Source organism: Rhinolophus hipposideros (assembly GCF_964194185.1).
Source record: "Rhinolophus hipposideros genome assembly, chromosome: 8".
Taxonomy (NCBI): Eukaryota; Metazoa; Chordata; class Mammalia; order Chiroptera; family Rhinolophidae; genus Rhinolophus; species Rhinolophus hipposideros.
This window is the reverse complement of record NC_138054.1, coordinates 43162477-43185586: the sequence shown is the minus strand read 5'-3', so window position 1 is coordinate 43185586 and position 23110 is coordinate 43162477. Positions and strand designations below refer to the sequence as shown.

Sequence of the window (23110 nt, the reverse complement as noted above, 5' to 3'; positions counted from 1 at the left end):
ATAGGAGAGTAGCCTAAATTATAAGCAGATGGGAAAGATGAGCTAAATGGAAAGTAGAGATAAGGGCATAAAATGGAGCCAGAAATAAAAGGTAAGGTGATCATTACGAATTCACATAACACCATTTTTCTTCTGGTCCCCACTCCAACTCTGAATGTAGAGATTTTCTCTTTATGTAAGGGATAGCTATTTGTAATACGCAATTTCTTCTAGTCTTAATTCTGACATGCCTGCCTGATTTGCCCAAGGTTTTGGAGAAAACTTTATAACAGCCAAAGAAAACTGGTCATTTCCTTAGTAGCCTCCTCCTCCTCCTCCTACCTCTCCCCGGTGGCTCCTCATTTCAGGCTTTGATACAATTGCACTAAGTTATACAAATTGGTACATTCTACATATTTGGAGCTAGTTATATTGAAAAAGATAGTGTACATTTGCATAAATATGTATCAGATGAAAAATAATGCACAAATATGAGCCTGTGATTTATTGTATAAAAGCTTAGTTTGCAGTGCATCTGAAAAAATATCTTTATTGTTTGACCATAGGAAAAAGTACTCAGTTCTTTTGTCACTGGAAATTGAGTGAGCAAAAGAATTTCTCATACCAAGTAGAATGATCAAAACATAAATCTGACTGTCATGAGTGAAAACTGAAATAATATCTGGACCTCTTTTTATCTTAATCTCTTGACTTTATATTTGTTATGATTAATTAATACCTTATGTTATTCATGTCTGTTTTGTTCTTGAAAATCAGGGTAGTTATCAAATGTTTTAATTTCCCTGAACCTCAATTTTCTTATCTATAAAAAAAATCAGTGCTTCCCTTCTCTGAGTAAAAACACTATCTTTATTTTAGTTACCTTTAAGTGAGTTATTTAGGTTAGTTATTTATAGGTTATCTTTACTGAATACACCTGAAAATTTTGGTAAAAAAAATGGTATCAGAAGTAACTTAGTAAACAGACCATTTATTTATTGTCCAGGGAGAATGAAAAATGTAATTGTGGAGCAAACCTAGTATCTCCTTCCTGTTCTGTCTAGTAGAATAATTCACTTAAAGAATGCTTGTCTTTTTAAATAATTAATTCACTCAATGACTGTGTTTTTTGGTTGCCTCCTATGGACCAGGTGCTGCTCTACGTAACAGGAACACATCATTGTACAAAGGAAAGGAAGACCCTTTACTGCATAGAACTTACATTCTAGAGTAAATGCGCATGCATGCACTTGTGCGCAGAGAGAGAGAAAGAGAGAGAGAGAGAGAGAGAGAGAGAGAGAGAGAGAGAGAGAGAGGCTGAGACTTTCTTTAATCCCCTACAGTGAGCCAGGAACTATGACAGATATATCATCTCATTTTTATGTACATCATCTTATTTTTAATCTTTACCCAAACTCTGAAAATTATGTATTATATGTACAGAATTGGAAATTGAGATTCAGAAAAGGAAAGTGATTTCCCAAGCTATCAAAGCCCCGTAAAGTATAGAACAAGGGTTCAAATAAATTATTTTTGTCTATAAGGCCCACATTTCCAAAACAGTTACTCTTAACTGCAAGAATAGATGTAAATAGTGTGGAGAAAAACAGCCCCTGTCACAGGATCAGAACACCTAACCTCTTTTACTAGCAGCATTCATTTTGAAGGGCCAGGTGCAGGCTTTCCTGATTTCTACTATCTGGGATTCTGCTTTTCTATAGAGAGCTACATCATTTGACGAGTCTGTGACAGGCTACATTTTCCAGATTCTAGATTGAGCTTCCAACGTGTCAACTTTGCTGACTTTCTAGACTCTAATCTCTCCTTTCCTAAAGAGACCTTCACGGGTTCCTATTTTTCCCGATTTAATTGATCCCACAGGCTTTCTAAATCATTAATTTTCCATTTTTTTAATTAACAATAAAAAATATGAAACTAGTATCCTCTAGGCCACTTCTAGAGATGGAATACAAATGCAAATAAAACAGAGAATCTGTCCAACTGTAATCTACTAGCTCCCTCTGGCTTACCTAATCAGCTGGTCCACATTTTTTTCTCTCTTGTGCTGTAAGTGTATTAATCTCTCAAAATCTGATTATGATAACTGTCATGATTCCTTGTATTATTTTAGTTTGTTTTTCGAGTTGACAAGAAATATGTATACCTACTTACATATATATGTGTTAGGTGTGTGCATATATATATATATATAAATAAATTTATATATATATATATATTTATACTCAGAAAAGAAAATACAGATAAAGACAAAGAGAATAATCACCTACAAAATCTGTAAATAACTCAAAATTAACTGATTTATTAAAATAATGAACAGCCTGATCTACATAAAATAAGTCATTTCACTAAACTGCTGTTTAATTAAATTGAATACAAATTCACACAAAGTGCTATAAGTATGAAGTATGTGGCAAATACGATGTTATTTATTTATTGTATGCATATGTTTCATATATAGTGAATGTGCCAGACATGTGAGACGAATGGTAAAACATTATACATTTCTAACTTGCAGGGAACCTAACTCAGTCTCTCTTCAATTGATTTACCACATAACTAAATCTACCAGAGCTTATGAAAACTTATTACATTTCATCTTGAACCCTATTTGGGAAAAAGGACAGAGTTTCTCTTTAAATTATAAGTCACAACGCTATGGCGGTTCTATAAGCACAATCAATACCAATTAACAACAATGAAAAGGAGGGCTGCCTTGAATGTGCCATGGTCCTCTTCAGGTTAGCAGGGGATGTATGGCCTGTGCTGGTAACAGACCCAAGTGCCCAAGTTTTGGCTTTGACAAACTAAAGTTTGTTAAGCCAGCTTTGGCTAATTTCCTCTGGGAAATCAGCTCAGTAAAATCCACAGGTAGTACTCAGTTTTTGACATTCAAAGGGGCAAGTTCACAAAATTAACACTTTTACACGTCCTCATAACCAGGAACATATACACACCTAATAGGACTTAGAGTCCACCGGTATATGTGTGACATAAATTTCCAAATAAAGGCAAAATTTAGGTCTTGACAAATCTCATCTCTTACATATAATACTGATTCAAGAGAGGTGAATGTAATCGATCAATCAGTATTAAATACAATTCTTTCTGGCACCATTAGAAATATGTGAGCTATCATAGGTATAATTTGGGAAGGAACAGAGATGAAATTCATTGTTTAAAACCATTACAAATGCTGTGGGGTCCATTTTTTAGTGTAAGCTACATTACTGTCACGTGTGTATCACAATATCCAGGTAGGACTGTCCTTTGAAATTAGTTCTTAAAAAAGGTTTTCTGTGTTCTGATTTTAAAAGTATCTCCTTAACTTTCTTGTTTTTACTTTTCCCTTTTTCTTTCCTATTTTCCTTCTTAAGTTAAAGTTGGTTAACAAAGTCTTCTTTCCTACCTATCATTAGATGTCTGACACCCTACCAAAGCCACTGAAGCATGCTATTCCGCTGATGAAATGTGTCTGGGCTCTGCTTTAAAGTTTTCTGCTCCCATTCTGTGTTGGAAAACAATTCCCCGTGGGTCTCTTGTGTTTCTGCATGTCTTGTGAGCAGAGGCACTGACAGCTTTTGTTCCTGACGATCTTTTCAAGAATGCTTATATAGTGAAAAGTCTGGAAGACAGAAGAAGTAGTTCTCCCTATGGAGCAAAGGGCAGGTTTGTTTACAGTCCAGTATAATAAAGATAATTTCTCCCTCTGCGGCAAAGGGCAGCTTTGCTTGCTGCCATTAAATAAAATAAATCGAGTTTTCTAAGCTCAGGGAGCCTCAGCGACGGCATAAACCTACTGTGTGTGTAGGTGTCACCTAAGCCTCATCGTACAACCTTGCAGTAATTGGGGCTTGAGGAACTGATGCAAGGAGATGACAATACTCTGGCTACTGCTATTGCTGTGAGTAATAAACTGCCCTTTGTCTCTGCCTTCTGCGGGCATCCATGAAACTGTGGCTTATTCTCCACAGTTCTTGACATCGTGTTCTCCCAGTTTCTGTTGTTCTGTTTTATATAAAGAGTCGATTTCCACCCAGATCCTAGAGAAGATGACTCATTGGTTGGTCATCTAAATCATTTTTCAATTCAGGTTCTGTCCAAATTTCTGCCTCCCTCGTTGACCTTTCCCACTCTAAGGTCCCCACTTGTCCAGAACAAAAACAAAACAGACTTAGATTAAATACTAAGTGCCAATGAACTAAAGTCAGAGGGATAAGAAGGATAAAAAAGAAAGTGTGAATACAAAGGAAGTATGGATTATATACTGAATATGGGCTCATGAGAATCCTGACAGCACTTGTATTTTTAAGTCTATACCCTGTGGTGACCTCATTTTAGAGACTGACTTGATCTGAGGGTTTGAGAGTGGGCTGCCTTGTTGGCCTGGGTGCCTTGCTAATTTGACAGTTTGACTTTACCTTTTCATTTTTAGGGCTCACTGCTAAAAATATTACTTCCTCCTACTTCTGTTTCTCATCTACCTTCCTGACAGCAAGCAATAAAATCAGTAGACTCATATTCTGATAAATATGGTTTTTTAATTACTTATTACCTCTAATTTCAGAGAGTTCCAGAGGGATGAGCAACAGCCCTCTGCAACAAGAGGCCTGAGAATCAATGACAACTTATAAATGTAGATTTCCAAGCCCTATACCCCAAGGATTTTGATTCAGTAGGGTTGATGTGAGACAGAGACATTTTCTAATTTTAATGAGCTTCTTGGGTGAATCTCCTAAAGTTTGTCTGCAGAACATTATATGAGCAACTCTGCACCCAAAACTGCCTCTTGATCTATATTATGTACATTTGCTTAGTCCAACAGAGATAGTTCCACCCCAAATAGATTAGTCACTAATAAACATTAGTTGATGACAGTGATTTTCCTTGGCTGATGCTCAACTGCCAGGAGAGTTTCGATAGTTGCTTTTGGCCCATGAAACTGAAAGACTCATATTAGTATGAAAAAAAAAACTGTTTTGTTTTAGAATTTTGGGACAGTTTCTTCTGTTCTAGGGTATAAAACTATGTATGCATTATTAGCAATGGCCATCTATAGGTTCATATATAAATGGAATAAAAAAATAGCTAAACACTCTTGGTAAAATTGTTATCCCAAAAGTACTTTATTTGGGTAAGTTAAGTAATATGAACATATTTGAGAGATAGGCTAAATGGTTACTTTTTAAAAGTAAAGACTATTGCAGTCATTACTGTTGAGACCCTAAAATACAAAAATAAGATGTTAATGAAAAAATGTCCTACATCAGTGTTTTGGGATGCATTCAGAGAAAGGGAGGAACATGATAACATTGATAGTCTGCAGATATCTCTTACTATTCTAACTTCCTAATAATGATGTTTATAGGAACATTCCTCATTTTCTCAATATTTTCCAAAGTAATAAAAGACCCCGGATAGCCTCGAGAATCTTGAGAAATGAGAACAAAGTGGGAGGTATAATGATACCTGATATCAAATTATACTACAAATATAGTAATCGAAACAGCATGGTACTGGCATAAACACAGACATATAGATCAATGGAACAAAATAGAGAGCCCAGAAATAAATCCATACTTACATGATCATTTAATCTACAACAATGGAAGTAATAATCTATGGTGGGGTAAAGACAGTCTATTCAATAAATGGTGCTGGGAAAGCTGGACAGACATACGCAAAAAAAATAAAGCTGGACTATCTCTTTACACCATATACAAGAATAAATTCAAAATGGCTTAAAGACTTATATGTAAGATCTGAAACCATAAAATACCTAGAAGAAAATATAGGAAGAAACTTCACAGACATTACCCGGAGTAAGATTTTTACTGATATATCCCCTCGGGCAAAGGAAGTAAGAGAAAAAATAAACATGTGGGATTACATCAAACTAAAAAGTTTTTTCACAGCAAAGAAAACCATCAATAAAACAAAAAGGGATCCTACTGAATGGGAGAAGATATTTGCCAATGATATATCCGATAAGCGGTTAAATCCCAAATTTATTAAAAATCTCACTCAATTCAACTCCAAAAAACCAAACAACTCAATTAAAAATGGGCAGAGGACATGAAAAAACATTTTTCTAAAAAGGACATACAGATGGCAAACAGACGTGAAAAAATATTCAGCCTCACTAATCATTACAGAAATGCAAATAAAAACCACAAAAAGATACCACCTCACCCTGGTCAAAATGGCTATCATTAATAAATCAACAAACAACAAGTGCTGGTGAGGATGTGGAGAAAAGGGAACCCTTGTGCACTGTTGGTGGGATTGCAGATTGGTGCAGCCACTATGGAAAACAGTATGGAGGTATCTCAAAAATCTGAAAGTGGAACTACCTTATGATCCAGCAATTCCACTCCTAGGTATCTATCCGGAGAAATCCAAAACTCTAATTCAAAAAAATGTATGCACCCCTATGTTTATTGCAGCACTACACACAATAGCCAAGACATGGAAACAACAGAACTGTCCATGGTAGACAACTGGATTAAGAAGCTGTGGTACATTTATACAATGTAGCCATAAAGAAGAAAGAAATCTTACCATTTGCAACAACATGGATGGACCTAGAGAACATTATGTTAAGTGAAATAAGTCAGACAGAGAAAGACAAGTACCATATGATCTCACTTATATGTGGAATCTAAAGAAAAGAATAAATGAATGAACGAATCAGAAACAGTCTCAGACACATAGAGCACACCTTCAAAGGGTTGCTGATGGCTTGCTAGATGGCACGGGGGGTGGGGATAAGAAGGGAGGTGAAAAGATTAGAAAGCACAGTCGGTAACCACAAGATTGCCACGGGGATACAAAATTCATTTTGGGGACTGTAATCAATAATGTTGTAAAGATTTTGTAGGGCATCCGATGGACACTTGTCTCATTAGGGAGACCACCTCAGGGATGATGTAGATGCCTGATTACTGCACTGTACACCTGAAGCAGAAGCTGAACAATAATAAATGTCAACTACAATTTTATATATATATATATATATATATATATGGTAACAAGAAGCAGAGTACAGCATTAGGAATAGAGACAGTGGAAATGTAATGGCTGTATGTGATGTCAGAGGCGTAGTGGGTGGGGGAAGGGGTTGTCACTGTGTGAGGGACATAAATGATAAATGCATAACTATTAAAAAAAATTTCCAAAGTAAATAGAATTAAATAACCTAAGTAATAGGAGCATTACAGTAACAGCATTTCTCTTTGAGTACAGACCAGTATACTTCATTTGCATCAGTTTTGATGAAACTTTTCACACTTAAATTCAGTCAAAATATACTCCAGGCGAAACCTATGAAAATGAAGAAAACATCATGTGCCTACAGTGCTTTAGAGATAAGGATACCACAGTTTAGAATGGCAGGGACTAGGATGATATTGGAAACATCTCCATCTGCACATTAAACTGAATTATTGTGGGATTATTTGGATCAACTGATGTTACATAAACAATTTGACTAATATTCTAACATATGCACATTTTCACTATCAACAGGTGGTCTTTATCAATAGACAGACCACCTCTTAAAAAAATCAGCAACATAAATTTCAGACAGTATTTTTCAGGTGGTTTATCTTTTCTCTGAGGTAATATTGATAAAAGGTGATGGGACTTACAGTTTACGACAACTTTTACTTTTTTCACATCTGGGAATGACACGTCATTTTCTGCACTGCATTCGTATTCTCCAGCCTGGTCCCTGGTAATTCCATAAATGTCCAAATATTGTCCATTTTCAAATGGTTTTGCTGCAAGAAAAAAAGTACAGCAGGTTTAACTGTAGCCACTGGAGGCTTCATACAAGTAAAACAACAATCTCATGTCTTCCTATTAGATATTGCTGACAAAACAATTCCAAATGAAACTGGGGAATTATTAAACCCTTTGTTCTCCTATGTTCAGAGGAAAAGTCAGAGAGAAAAGCAGAAACAGAACAAGGGAAACTATAACAACTGTTTCCCCAGAAGAGGATGTACATGTGTTCTTTTTAATTGATTGTGGTCTCCTAACCTCATCACACATCAAATAGAGCTCTGCACATTTCTGTCACTGAGTTCAACAACCTCCTAGCCGTGTAGGTGAAATTCACTAATGTGAGTTGGTATGTGTTGACTTTGACCCACTGTAAGCTAGCAACATGACGCTTAACCTAACTAAATGTTACTTTTCTGCTGGGGAAATCTCATACTCATTATGAAGGTTTCAAGCCAGGTGGCTTGATAAATATACAAAGATATATTAAACCATTGCCATGTTTCACTTTCCAAAATTATTAATGTTTCCAAGAGAGGTACACTGCATATACTATATATAACTCACCCAATAAACCTCAGAAAAAAAAGCTTTATGACTCTCAAACTAAAAGTAAGTAGTTGTAAAAACCAACGAAAGTATCTTTATTTTCTAATATTCAAGGGAAAACATTATTTTTGACTAAAAATAGCAGATTAAAAATACAAAAGCATAATCACAGATGCAAGAATATCCTGAAATGAGATTTGAAAAAAGACTCTTTCTGAAGTAATGGAATTTTTATTTATTTGTAAGCAGATAATCATTGGGCAGGAAAAGTCGTATTCTCAGAGATATGGCAAAGGACCTATGTGAATTTCCTTAGGGAGCACCCTTTCCCCTCCTGGCACAGGTCTTGAAAAATCACATTACAAGACATACCAAAGAGAACTGGAAAATGAAACAATGATTCCATTAAATAGTTTGTTTTCAAAATCAACCTTTTGTTTTTATCTCATTCTCTCACCTAAACTATTATAACAATGTTGACATTATAGATAGGGAATAGAGTCAGTGGAGTTGTAACAGCTACTACATATGATGTCAGAGGGGTGGTAGATTGGAGGAGGAGGTTATCACTTTGTGAGGGGTATAAACTTCTAACTATTACATTGTTTCATACACCTGAAACTAATTTAAAAAAAATAAAAAGAAATGTGAACTGTATTATTAAAAAAAGGAAAAAAAAACAAACTAGTAAGAAAATTGAAGTTTATACTGTGCATCCCTGAAAATAAGACCTAGCCGGACAATCAGCTGTAATGCATCTTTTGGAGCAAAAATAAATATAAGACACAGTCTTATATAAGACCGGGTATTATATTATATTATGTTACATTATGTTATGTTATATTATATTATATTATATTATAAATATTATAAGACCTGGTCTTATATTGCATTATATTATATAAGACCCAGTCTTATAAGTCTTATTTTATAAGACTGGGTCTTACATTAATTTTTGAAAGACACATTAGAGCTGATGGTCCGGCTAGGTCTTATTTTCGAGGAAACACAGTATGAACAAAACAAATTGAAATTTATTTATGGTACTACAATCTAAAATCCATGTCATTTAAAATTTATTTTTCTTTCCTGCGGGCTGCATTATCTCGGCCTATATCAACTGCCACACTGTCTGTCTTGCAGGCAACTATGACTTTGTTAATTTCAACTTGGAGTATTTAGGATATATATGATTAAGTCATTTCTTTATTTTTTCTGGCTGATCACAAGTTATAGATAGGGAGAGTTGTACTTCTCAGATGGCGGTTGGCTTATAAACTATTTCAGGTGTAAGAAGTATGCTTACAAAGCATCACTTGTCTCCAAAGGCCATATTCTAAAAATCTGATTTTGTAATCACTTTTTCAGTTTAACCTAGTGGCCTTATCTGACTCAATATACAAGTATAATGGTGATTTTCTATTGTTCCCTTTTATTTCTCTTATTTTCACCCTTTCAATGAAGATATAATTTAGGCTTAAATGTGTATGTAAAAACTATTGGGATATAAGGATGACAAATTCCTTATTAACATCCATGAATTTTTTAAGTACAACTTGAATTATATAGGGCAATACTAAATGGAAATTAAAGCATGGGAAGAAATGACATACTATATTAAAATTAAACTACCTAGCTGAGCAGTAAAAATGAAGCCAATCACTAGTTAAAAAGCATACTATTGCAAAACTTTGTAAAAACAAATGTATTAGGGTTTAACTTATTTTCAATATTAAAATGTTACTTGAATATTCCTATTTTGTGTACTGACATAATTTTGAGAAATTGTATTCCCCAAAATGCATCCTTTGGATAATAGGCATGTATTATACCTATGTGAATAATCAAGTATTATCTAATTCTTAAATAAGCACTAAACATGGCATGTATGAGTTTATGTATTTTTTTTTTTGGCATTTAAACATTGCAGACATATGACCAATTGTTCTTAAAGTATTTAAAGATAGGAAGAGGCACATTAGATTTGTATGTCTACCAGAAACAAAAAGTATAACGAAAAGACAGAAACAGTAAGTTCCAGAACTTAAGGTAGAAGGAAGAATTTTTCTCTCTCTCTTAAATGGGTAAATGGCAGGCTCTGAAATATTGAGAGCCACTACAAGATGATGCATAACAAAAATGTCACCAATATCAGGACAACTATATCACTCAACTCCAGGGAGTACCATTTATATCTATTGGACATTTGTCCGTAGAGTTCACTGCCCAATCTACCTAACTAAATTTAGAGATACATCTCGACTCTGCCACAGAACAGTGTCCCTATTTACAACTACCAGAATCCCCAGTAAATATGTATGCATTGTATTACTTAATGGCTACAGAACCAGTCATTGGATGGTATTGCCAATAGTATTATCAATGACAAAACACTAATATAAAGACACTTGGGAAAAAATATAAATTCATGGTTAACATCTTAATTTTTCCCACTGGATTCCTGGTTTTTAAGCCATACTGTTACTTCCATTCACCATGCATCAGCTCTCCCAAAAGATATGCTCCAATAATTCTCTCTGTCTCTCTGTCTCTCTCTGTCTCTCTCTGTCTGTCTCTCTCTCTCTCCAAATAGCTATTTCCATCCTGAATTCATCCTTGCTCTGTTCTCAGTCTTAAATTTCAGATTTGAAACTTTGAGTTGCCCAGGATTTAAATTCTGTGGTTTACTATGTGTCTGTAATTTGCTTGGCTTTCTCTTTGGTTTTTGTTGTCCTCTGTTTTCCCTAATAGTAATTCTTCACCTTTCCTTGAGTTTTTGACTCAAGGAAAACTACCCTGTCTTTTCCAGTTGGCTGGATTGCCTTCTTTTCCCCTTACTCCCCTCACAAGGGGAGAGGATTTGGGCATCGTATATTAAAATGCAGCAAAGAACATTGAAGTTCATGTAATATAACTCAACTAATCCCCCAACATGGAGTGGAAAGACCAAGACCGAAGTGATATAGGGAGCTAAAGGCGTGAGGACTATCACCAAAGCCAAGACTAAATGTTTGTGAGGATATGTAACACTTTAGGGTACTACTTATACATCTAGATGAATTATAAAAACATTGTGTAATATTTCTATTTCTTAGGGTATCGATTATAAATGTTGATGAGATATAAATACTTTGTAACATGTCAGCCCTTTTCTGGTCACAGTTTTACCACTGTGTGTGAGTGCAGTGACAGCTCCTGTTTTGTTCATCTCTGTGTCCCTAGCTCTAGCATAATGCCTGAACTATCATACTCTTGGTAAATATTTATAAATACATTTATAGATGAATGAACAAAGTCTTGTAAGGATAGACCACAGAGAATCTAAATTAAACACTTACATTCAAAGAAACCGCCACTTCTCTTCAGAATTGTGAAGAAGGGAAATAACTTTAAAAAGAATTATCATCTTTTCTGACATCCTGAAGTGATAGGTAATGGCAGTAGTAAGAACAGACTGTACAGATCATAGATCCTTTTAAAAATATAAAAACTAACAAACATTTTAAATATAATTTGAAGAAAAAAGATAAAGAAATTGTGGTACATATATACAATGGAATATTACTCTATCATAAAAAGAACAAAATCTTACCATTTGTGAAAACATAGATACACCTAGAGAGTATTATGCTAAGTGAAATAAGTCAGACTGAGAAAGACAAATACCACTTATATGTAGAATCTAAAGAACAAAATAAATGAACAAACAAAACAGAAACAGACTCAGATACAGAGAAGAAAATGATGATTACTAGATGGAGGGGGGCTGGGAGGCTGGGTGAGAAGGGTAAAGGAATTAAGACGTACAAATTGATAGTTACAGAATAGCCACAGAGATGTAAAGAGCAGTATAAGGAATATATTCAATAATTTTGTAAAAACTATGCATAGCGTCAAATGGGTACTAGATTTATCAGGAGGATCACTTCATAAAATATATAAAATCTAACCACTCTGCTGTACAACTGAAACTAATATAAAATAATATTGAATGCAAACTATAATTAAGAAAGTCACAGGGGTATAAAGTACAGCATAGGGAATACAGTCAATAACATTGTAATAAGTATGTACAGTGTCAGACGGGTAATAGATTTGTTGGGGTTATCACTTTGTGAGGTATATAAATGTCTAATCACTATGTTGTTTTGTACACCTGAGAGTAAAAAAAATAAAATAAAAAAGTACTGCCTGTTATCTAAACAACAGTTTTCTTTTGTGCGTAGTCTCTTCCAGGCACAGACTTTTCTGAAAAAAAAAAGAAGAACTGAAGAGTCTTTGCAAGCTTTCAATAATGCCACTATTATCACCATCTTCAAAGAGAAAGCTGGAAAATGGGATGTAGCCATGCTTTTTAATATCTCTCTGATACAGACTTCTGATAACAACCTGGCCAGGAGGAGTTCTATATGGGCTACTAAAACGGTATTTAGATTTGGTGTTCTGGTTTGGTAAGGCATATGAACATTCTTTATACTGCATATAAAACTTGTTAGCAATAGCTTCATATTTCTACAAAGTACTAATATGTTTCAGAAAAATTATTTGACAAAATAAATCTTGCTTCCTTTAATTAATAAAACTTCCTTCACTAATTTTCCTCTCACATCTCTGGCCATTTCTTTTCATTTTTTCAAAACCTTTCACATTTTCATATCTCTCAGATGTTACTTCTGTCCTAAGACTTGTTTTCTCTCTCACTGATGACACTACTTGTTCATTCATTTACATTTCATTATTATTTATATATTGATACATCTCCTTTGGTCTACTTAGTCCATATCTATATTTTGAAACTTAGACACATATATTCAACTGGACATCACTTGGATGACTCTCGGGCATCTCAAAGTCAACACAAAAGCAAACCTAACCTACCTTCCTGTCATATCTGCAACTCCTCCTGTGAGTGCTTAATCATCAGTTGCTCAAGCCAGAAACCTCAGTAGTAATTTTAACAATACCTTTATCTCAGTCCATGCAACCATTAGTCACTGTGTCCTGTCAATTTTGCCTCGTAAGTGATTCTCAACCCTCTTCTAGGAGATCCTGTGTCTCAGTCACTGATCTCTGAATGTACATACTCAGATGCCATGCCAGTGATGGCATACTGTTTTGCAGAGTCATTTCAACCATTTTCCAAGACCCTTGCTCAGAAACAGTCATCCACTTTTTAAGGATCCCCTGCAGGAATATATTTTGTTCGGGTCTCATAGCCATTTATTACTAGATGGTACTCTGCAACTGAATTTCTAAAATAGCCTTGAATGGTTCATTTACAATCATGATTGTAATTATTTCCTGTGAGCTTTTTATTCAACAACATATTTGCAACCTTGCGAATATATCTTCTGTGGACTGTATCATACTGAGTGGTTAGGGAAGTGGCTCTAGAACTAGTCTGTCTGGCTTCAAATCCCAACTCTGACATTTAATAGCAATGTGACATTATACAGGTATTTAACCTTTAGTTTACTCATCTGTTATGTCTGGGTATAACAGAACCTGCCTCATGGATGCTGTGAAGATTAAGTGGGTTAATACAAATAAAGTACTTAGAACACCTCATAGGGATTTAAAAAACATATTAGCTGTTATTATGATGCACAGGTTTAGGCATGCCAGGGAGGTTGATTTAGATAAATATTGTTTCCATGGTGAGAGGTTACTATAGTCAAGGATTAATGCTTCTGTCTTAACATGATATTCAAATTGAATCAGAAGTGAAAATAAGGATGTCGTTCAAGTGGTGTTAATAGTAATGACTAGTTCAGTTCTCATATCACTGTAGGAGATCAGTAAACACATCTGCTTTGGAGATCTGTAGGTGCAACTGAGAGTTGATCTCATGTTGGGGTCACTTTCTCTCTGCCTGATTCCCAAGGACAATTTAACCTTCTTGATTCACTTCTTTCCTTCATATATATATATATATATATATATATATATTCATATGTAACTATTGTATATCATATGGAGTACCTATCTTTTTTTTTCAGTTTCAGGTGTACAAAACAACATAGTGATTAGACATTTACACACCTCACAAAGTAATAACCCCAATAAGTCTATTACCCATCTGACACTGTATATAATTATTACAATATTATTGACTACATTCCCTATGTCATATCATATATAGCTATATTTTATTTATATATGTATATATATATATATGTATGTGTATATATATGTATGTGTGTATATATATGTATGTGTATATATACACACACACATATATGTGTGTGTGTATATATATATATATATACATATACATATATATACAAACACATATATATGGTGCCAAAAAGATGTATATGCATTTAAGAAAGGAAAAAACTATTAAAATTGTAATACTCCATATATACCAGTAACAAAAGATGAATATAAGTCACATTTAACTACTGCAATTACAAGAGGTGCTCAAAGTAGTTACCTTCAGCATCCAGACGCTTCAGATTATGGCAAACTACTGCTTGAACAACATTGATCAAAGTGTCCATTTGTACACATTTTTTTTGGCACCCCTGGTACATAAGTATGTTTATGTATGTGTGTGTGTGTGCCTGTATACACACACACACACACACACACACACATTGTTGAATAATCTATGGTCTAAAATACAGCATTCAATTATGACTTAGCTTTGAGTTTCTGATGGGACTTGTAGGCTGAGACTAGAATCCTTTTGGCCGGCTTTATCCTTACACAGTTGATTCCTGCCATTGGAACACTTTATCCTTCAATTCACCCTAATAATTTCTTCACATCCTTTAGGTCTTTTAAAGCAATATCTCCTCTGAGAAATCTTTCTTGATTTACTCACTATTCCGTTTAGTAGTTCCATGGTAGTTACATATTTTTAAAAAACAAACAAACGACAAAAACTTGCACTAATATTACATGGCATATACATGCTTGATATTGCCTATTCAATAATTATCAACTTTTAAAATATTTATATTTCCTGTTACACTGTAAGTTATATGATATAAAAGGCTACATGTTATTCTGTATTTAGTATGGGCTTTATACTTATTTGTTGACTATATGATTAAAGAAAGATAACATAGTAGAAAGTCCAGAAAATTTGACACTTCATTAGAGAAAGTCGATTAATCTAATTTAAATAATTATTAACCATACCACCATAAATAAAAATACCATAATATTTATCTTTTATTGATTCCTTATTGTCTATAAGGTATCATGTTAATTGCTTTTAATATGAATTCCTCAGTTAACCTTTGGCAACCAGATGAGATATTTCCATTATATATAATAAGATTCTAGTATTTAAAGATGCTACATTTCTTGCCAATGGACCCATTGACAGATACGATGCTCAGAACTAATTCCAAATCCTGCATGTCCAATCTGCATACCACTGAAATGCTGCATTAGTACTCTCTTTGGACATGGCGATAATAAAAATGCTTAGTCACTGTGAGAACTATAGTGGGTAATGTGTGTAACCCTTGCACTTAGAACTATAAACTACTATATCGATGTTAATTTAATCTCTGAAAAGGTGTTAATGGTTCTTGTATTAGTTTTCTATGGTTATTATAACAAATTATCACACACTTTCAGGTTTAAAACCATACAAATTTATTATCTTACAGTTCTATAGGTCAGAAGTCAAGGTCAGGTCTGTGGTAACTGGAATAATGGAACCCCAAAGATATCCATATCCCAATCACTGGGATCTGCAACTCTATTAGTTTACATGGCCAAAGAGACTTGCAGATGTGATTAATGTCAAATACCTTGAGAAAAGGTACAATTGATTATATTGAAGAGCCCAATATATCACGAGTCCTTAAGAGTAGAAGAACAAGGAAGAAGAGTGGATCAGAGAGATGTGACATGACGAATCACCATTGCTGACTTTGAAGATGAAGGAAGTGAAGAACAAGCCAAGGAAAGCTGTGCCCTCTAGAAACTGCGAATGACCCTCAGTTGACAGCAAGAAATTGATTCTCCTCTAGAGTTTACGAAAAGGAATGCAGCTTGTCAACACTTTGCTTTTAATCTGGTGAGACTAGTGCCAGACTTCTGACCTACAGAAGGGTAAAATAACAAATTTGTACTGTTTTAATCATTGACTTGGTTGTAATTTGTTATAGCAACAACTTAAAACTAATACAGGGTTTTACTGAACTAAAACAAAAATGTCAGCAGTACAGTATTTCTTCCTGAAGGCTTATTTTGCTCATTCAGTTTGTTGCAAGAATTAAGTCGCTTGCTGTTGTAGTACCGAGATACTGATTTCCTTGATGGAAGGTCATTCCCTCGTTTTAGAGACACCCTTTTTCCTTGGGTTATGACACACTCTCTCCATCTTCCAAGCCAGCAAATAGTGGGTCAAGTGTCTCTCCTACTTTGAATCTCTACTGACTCATCTCCTGTCTAATCTTTCTGAACCCCTCTTCTGCCTTTTACTTCTACTTTTAAGGACTCATGTGATTAAACTGAGCCCACCTGTCTGATCCAAGATAATCTCCTTAATTACATCTTCAAATTCTCTTTGACCCCAGGGATTGGGGTATGGGCATCTATGGGGGTCACTATTCTGCCTACAACAGTTCTGCATTAGACTTGGCAGTCCTACTTGCATATACAAATTGTAATTTGTCTATAATTTTCAAAGGCAGCAGGAAAAACGTGGTGAAAATTTTGAAGTTTCTGCATTCATTATTACCTCTGAAATATGGGAGTAAAATTAAGAAACATAAATTTAAGGAGACTTCCAAGACAGTGGAGTAGATAATCAATCTGCATGCTTCTTACCATGAACAAATTAAAATTACAACTAAATTATGTAACAATTAACCTGGAGAACCATTTGAAGTCTGGCTGAACAGAAGTTCTATAACTAAAGATATAAAGAAGAAACCACATTGTGACTGGTAGGAGGGACAGAGATGCAGAGTGGGCTGGTCCCATACCTCCATATGGCAGTTGAGAATCAGGATGGATATCTTGGCCCCCAGAGGAATAACGGACCCCAACCTCAAACCAGATGCCCCAGCCTAGAGTACTGGTGCCAGGAAGAGTAGTCCCACAATATCTGGCTGTGAAAAACAATGAGAATTTTGGATATCTGGGTGGGACAGAAGGCTATGGGAAACCCAGACATCCTCTTAAATGCCCCCCCCCCACATAGACTCCTTCCCTCGCAGGCACTCACCATGGGCTCTGGCAAAGGGACAGTGACTAAGGGGGCATTGGAGGCATATAAGGGGCAGACTGAGGTATGTGGCCTCAGGACGAGGCCACTTTCCCTGTGTGGGGTCCTTCTTCTGTGCAGCCAGTAGGCAGGCACCATCTTTCCTGTGTTGAGCCCTCCCCCACAGGCCAAATATGAATCTAACTGGCTTGGTGAGCGCCACTGGGACCCTGCCCCACTCAGCACACCTGATGCCAGAGGCTCTTTCTCTTGAGCAGCCAGCCCCACTCACATTATATTCTTTCTCAAAAAGCTATCAGAGTCCAGCAGGCCCTAGGCAGGTGGCAACTGGCCTTGGTATGTTCTGAGGCTTTTTCTGAGTAGCTCCAGGCTCAGCACTGGCACCAAACCAGAGTCTATGTTATTCTGGTAACTACGACTCTTCCCACTCTAGTGACTCCCTGAGACTGCTTCACACAACTTTTGTACCTCACAAGACTGAGCCTTAAGGAAGCTGGTAGGTGGCAGCAGGCCTCAAGGTATCCTGGCTTTATGTGGAGCTACCCCAGGCTTAGTACTGGTGGCAGACATCTTCAGTTTGTAGCATTCCCTCTCCCACGTGCCTCCAACTTTAGCACAGGCAGTGAACAAATGTGAATCACTTTGTAGCTCCTACCAGGTAGTCACTGGCTGGTCACAGGTAGTGGGTGACCTGGGCGTATATTGAAGCCCCTCCCTAGAGACACCAGAACCAACATACTTGGAGGTTGGACTCAGACCACAGCAGAACACCACCTAATTAGCCCCACTAGCAGCATACAGAAACAGGCAACAGGCACCAGAGTCAACTAGGGTGAGTCCCATTCAGTGGGGCAAACCCCTTGCAAAGCAGCCTGTAAGCTGTGGATGTGGCCAAACGCCACAGCCAATCAGCCTGAGAGTCAATCCTTCTCACTGATGTGCCAGTAGCAATCAAGGCTCAACTATAAAAGGAGGGCACACACAACCCACACAAGGGACACTCCTGGAGCAACAAACTCAGATGACCAGGGAGATTGTGCCAGGGACCCATAGGATACCTACTTCATAAAGCCAACTGGAAATACTGGTAGATATGGCAGACCTACTTAATACATAGAAACAAACACAGATAGGCAGCCAAAATGAGGAAACAAAGAAATCTATTCCAAATGAAAGAAAAGGAGAAAACTCCTGATAAAGAACTATATGAAATGGAGGCAAGCAACCTACCAGAAACGCAGTTCAAAACAATGGTCATAAGGATTCTCAAGGAACTTAGTGAGAACTTCAACAAAGAGATAGCAAGCATAGAAAAGGACATAGAAATCATAAAAAAGAACCAGTCAGAAGTGAAGAACTTAAGAGATCTCTGGGACAACATCAGCCGTAACAACATTTGCATCATAGGGGTACCAGAAGGATAAGAGAGAAAGCAAGGGATTGAAAACATAGCTGAAGAAATAATGACTGAAAACTTTCCTAACTTGGAGAAGGAAACAGACATACAAGTCTAGGAAGCACAGAGAATCCCAAACAAGATGAACCCAAACAGGCCCACACCAAGACACATTATAATTAGAATGGCAAAGGTTAAAGACAAAGAGAAAATCCTAACAGCAGCAAGAGAAAGACAACTAGTAACTTATAAGGGAACACTCATAAGATTGTCAGCTGATTTCTCAACAGAAACTTTGTAGGCTACAAGGGATTGGCACAAAATATTCAATGAAAAGAAAGGACCTACAACCAAGAGTACTCTACCCAGCAAGGCTACCATTTAAAATTGAAGGGCAGATAAAAGGCTTCCCACAAAAGAAAAAGCTAAAGGAATTCAACACCACCAAACCAGTATTACAAGGAATGTTCTGTCTTGTTTAAGACAGAAAAATCGAAATTATGAATAATAAAATGGCAATAGCTACATATCTATCAACAATTGCTTTCAATGTAAATGGACTAAGTGCTCCAATCAAAAGACATAGGAGGGCCGAATGGATAAGAAAACAATACCCTTACATATGCTGCTGATGACAGACTCACCTCAGATTGAAAGACACACAGACAGAAAATAAAGACATGGAAAAAGTTAACTCATGAAAATGCAAAAAAAAAAAAAAAAAAGGTGGGGTAGCAATACTTATACCAGACAAAATAGACTTTAAAACATAGGCTGTAACAAGAGACAAAGAAAAATCCAGTAATACCACTTCAGGGTATTTATCCAAAGAAACACAAAATGCTACTTCGAGGGGACATTTGCATCCATATGTTCATTGCAACATTGTTTATAATGCCCAAGACGTGGAGGCAGCCTGGCATCGACAGAGAATGGAGGTAGTACATATATGAAATGGAATACTGCTCGGCCATGGAAGTGAATGGGTCCTTGCCATCTGTGGCAGCATGGATAAACCTGGAAGATATTGTGTTGAGTGGAGTATGTCAGACAGAGAAAGACAGATGCAATGTGATTTTGCTTATATATGGAATCTAAAGAACAAAGTAAACAAAAACAAAGAGAAACAAACTCATAGATACAGAAAACATTTTGATGGTCGCCAGGTGGGAGAGGGGTTGGGGTGTGAGTTAAAAAAAAAGGGGAAGGAATTAAGAAGTACAAATTGGTTGTTAAAAATAGTTATGGGAATGTAAGGTCTAATATAAGAAATATAATCAATAATATGATAATAATTGTATATAGTGTCAGACTGGTACTAGATTTGTTGGGGTGATAGAAGGGAGGGGGTTGGAGAGTAGGGTGAAAAAGGTGAAGGGATTAAGCAGCACAAATTGGTAGTTACAACACAGTCATGGGGATGTAAAGCAAAGCATAGGGAATATAGTCAATAATATGGTAATAACTATGCATAGTGCCAGGTGGGTACTAAATTAGTCAGAGGGATCACTTCTTAAATTACATAAATGTCTAACTACAATGCTGTACACCTGAAATTAATAATTCCAACTGTGCATAGGGAGAAACCTCCAAAAGGTGGGGAAAAAACAACTAGGGATTTTGTAAATTGAACAATTCCTAGAGCTCAAACAAGGAAAGAAGACATTTAGTCTCTCACCATCAAGAGAATGCTCTGTACGTGTCAGAGCATTCAGTGGAGACTACAGAGGACTTAAGTCTTAGTGGTAGGGATGGAAAAAAGCTGGAGTAAGTGACTCTTCTAGATCTTTTTTAAAGTTTAAAAACAAGTTACAATGGACCAAAGCTATCTGTAAGTAATATATCTTCCTGTAAGAAAAAAATCCAACATTTTAAAAACAAAACAATCTAGACATTAAACATTGTAATAACACAAAGTCCAGTATCCAATAAAAAATTACTATATATTCAAAGAAGCAGGAAACTGAATGATAACTAGTATAAAAATGAGTCAACAGGATGAGACATAGAAATAATAGAGATGGTAGAATCATCAAAGATTTTAAAACAACCAGCTATTATAACTATGTTAAAGTAGTTAAGGAAAAACATAAATACAATGAGGAGATAAATGGGAAATACGAAAAAAATAATAACCCGATGAAAATTTATGACATAAGAACAGAATATTTCAAATGACATATTAATTGGCTGAAATTAACAACAGATTAGACACTAAAAAAGTTATTAAACTTAAAAGTATATCAAGAGTATTTAGTATGCATCCAATCAGAAGAAGAGGGAAAAAAGCATACTAATAATGAAATAAACAGAGACATATAGAAAAATACAAAATTTTCTTATATATGGATATTGAGGTCCCACAAAGGGGATAGAAAAATGTATTTAAAGAAATAAAGGCTGAATATTTTCTAAATTTGATGCATACAATAAAATGGCAAATCCAAGAATCTAATAATTTCAAAATGGTATAAACACAAATAGAATCACTCAAAACCACATTATAATAAAGATGTTGAAAACCTGAAAGATAAAAATCTAAAAAGGAGTCAGATATAAAAAACACACTATGTTCAAAGAAATAGAAATAAGAAATTGTCAGACTTCTTATCTGAAACTATGCAAGCCAGAATACAATGGGATGACAACAAAAAAATAAAGGTCTAAATTCAATACTATAAACTTCAAATTTAAGAAGCTAGAAAAGAACAAATAAAACCTACAGTAAATGGAATTATGGAAACAATAAAGAATAGAAGTCAATAAAATTTAAAATGGAAAACAACAGAGAGAGCATTAATGGATTCAAAAGCTAGTCTTTTAAAAGATCACTGAAATGGGTAAAACTTAGCCAGATTGATAAAGAATGATAATGCAAATGACCAATAGCAGAGGTTATTGGATATATATATGTGTGTATATATATATATATATCCTATACATCGTATATATAATATATTATGTATAGTATATATAATTACTATAGTTATAAGAAAAACTGAATGGGTACAAGAAAATATTAAGAAAAACTACCTACCATATAACTCAAGAATTTAGATTAAATAGACAAAGTCCTTGAAATACACAAATCTCCAAACTGATTAAGAATAAAAACCCTAAATAATCAACATATATGCAACTACAAGAAACTGAATTTGTAATTGCTCACACAGAAAGCTCCAGGATGATGTTTATTAAGATTTTAGGAAAAAATAATATCAAACCTACCCAAAATCTACAAAAATTCTTTCTGAAAATGGAGGAAGAAGAAAACTCCCAATGCATTTTATGAGGCTAGCTAGCATTCTTAATATCAAAACTAAAGACATAAAAAAAATACATGAACATAGACACAACAAATTTTAAAAAATTTATAGTAAAAATTCTGGTAATATTTAAAAATGATAGCATACTATAACCAACTTTGGTTATTCCAGGATTGAAAGCCTGGTTATACAACTGAAAAAAAAAAAAAGAATATAATTTACAATATTAAACACAATAACAACAAAAGTATACAAGTATCTCCAGATGATGAAAAATCATTGAAAAAATTCAATGTTTATTTGACATAATAAAAATATTTCAGAAAACAGAATTAAAGGAAATGTTCTCAATCTGACAAAAACGTCTATGAAAACCCTTTATCTGACCTCATATTTAATAATGTAAGGGTAAGTAAATGCTTTCCCCTTAAGATGTGGGTCAGTGCAAGGTTGTCCACTCTGCCCCATATATCACATCTTCTACATAAATTAACTCAATAGTAGTCATTGACCTAAATGTGATTCATAAAACTATAAATATTCTAGAATAAAACAAAGGAGAAAATCTTTGTGACCTTGACTGGGGCTAGAGTTTTTAGATGACACCAAAAACACAAACCATGTAAGAAGGGATTGATAAAGCGATTTCATCAAAATTGAACAAAACATCTGCTTTACAAAAGACACTATTAACTAAAACGGCAAGCCACATAATGGGAGAAAAGTTTGTAAATCACAGACTAGACAAAGGACTTGTATTCAGAATATATAAGAAACTCTCAAAACTCAGTAAAAACATACAGTCTAATAAAGAGATGGGCAAAAGATTTAAACAGAAACTTTATTAAAGAAAATACTCAGATGATAAACGTCAAAAAAATGATGAACCTGATTAGTCATTACGAAAGTTAGGAAAAAAGC

At 35.1% G+C, this 23110-nt stretch overlaps 1 protein-coding gene across 1 annotated transcript in view; it reads right to left on the bottom strand.

Moving 5' to 3' along the window:
- Positions 1-23110, bottom strand: part of NEGR1 (neuronal growth regulator 1) — an 845668-nt gene that overhangs the window by 266938 nt on the left and 555620 nt on the right. The window contains exon 4 of the mRNA XM_081056016.1: positions 7647-7778. Within this exon, the coding sequence (XP_080912142.1) occupies positions 7647-7778 (132 nt within the window). The remainder of the gene's footprint in view (positions 1-7646; positions 7779-23110) is intronic.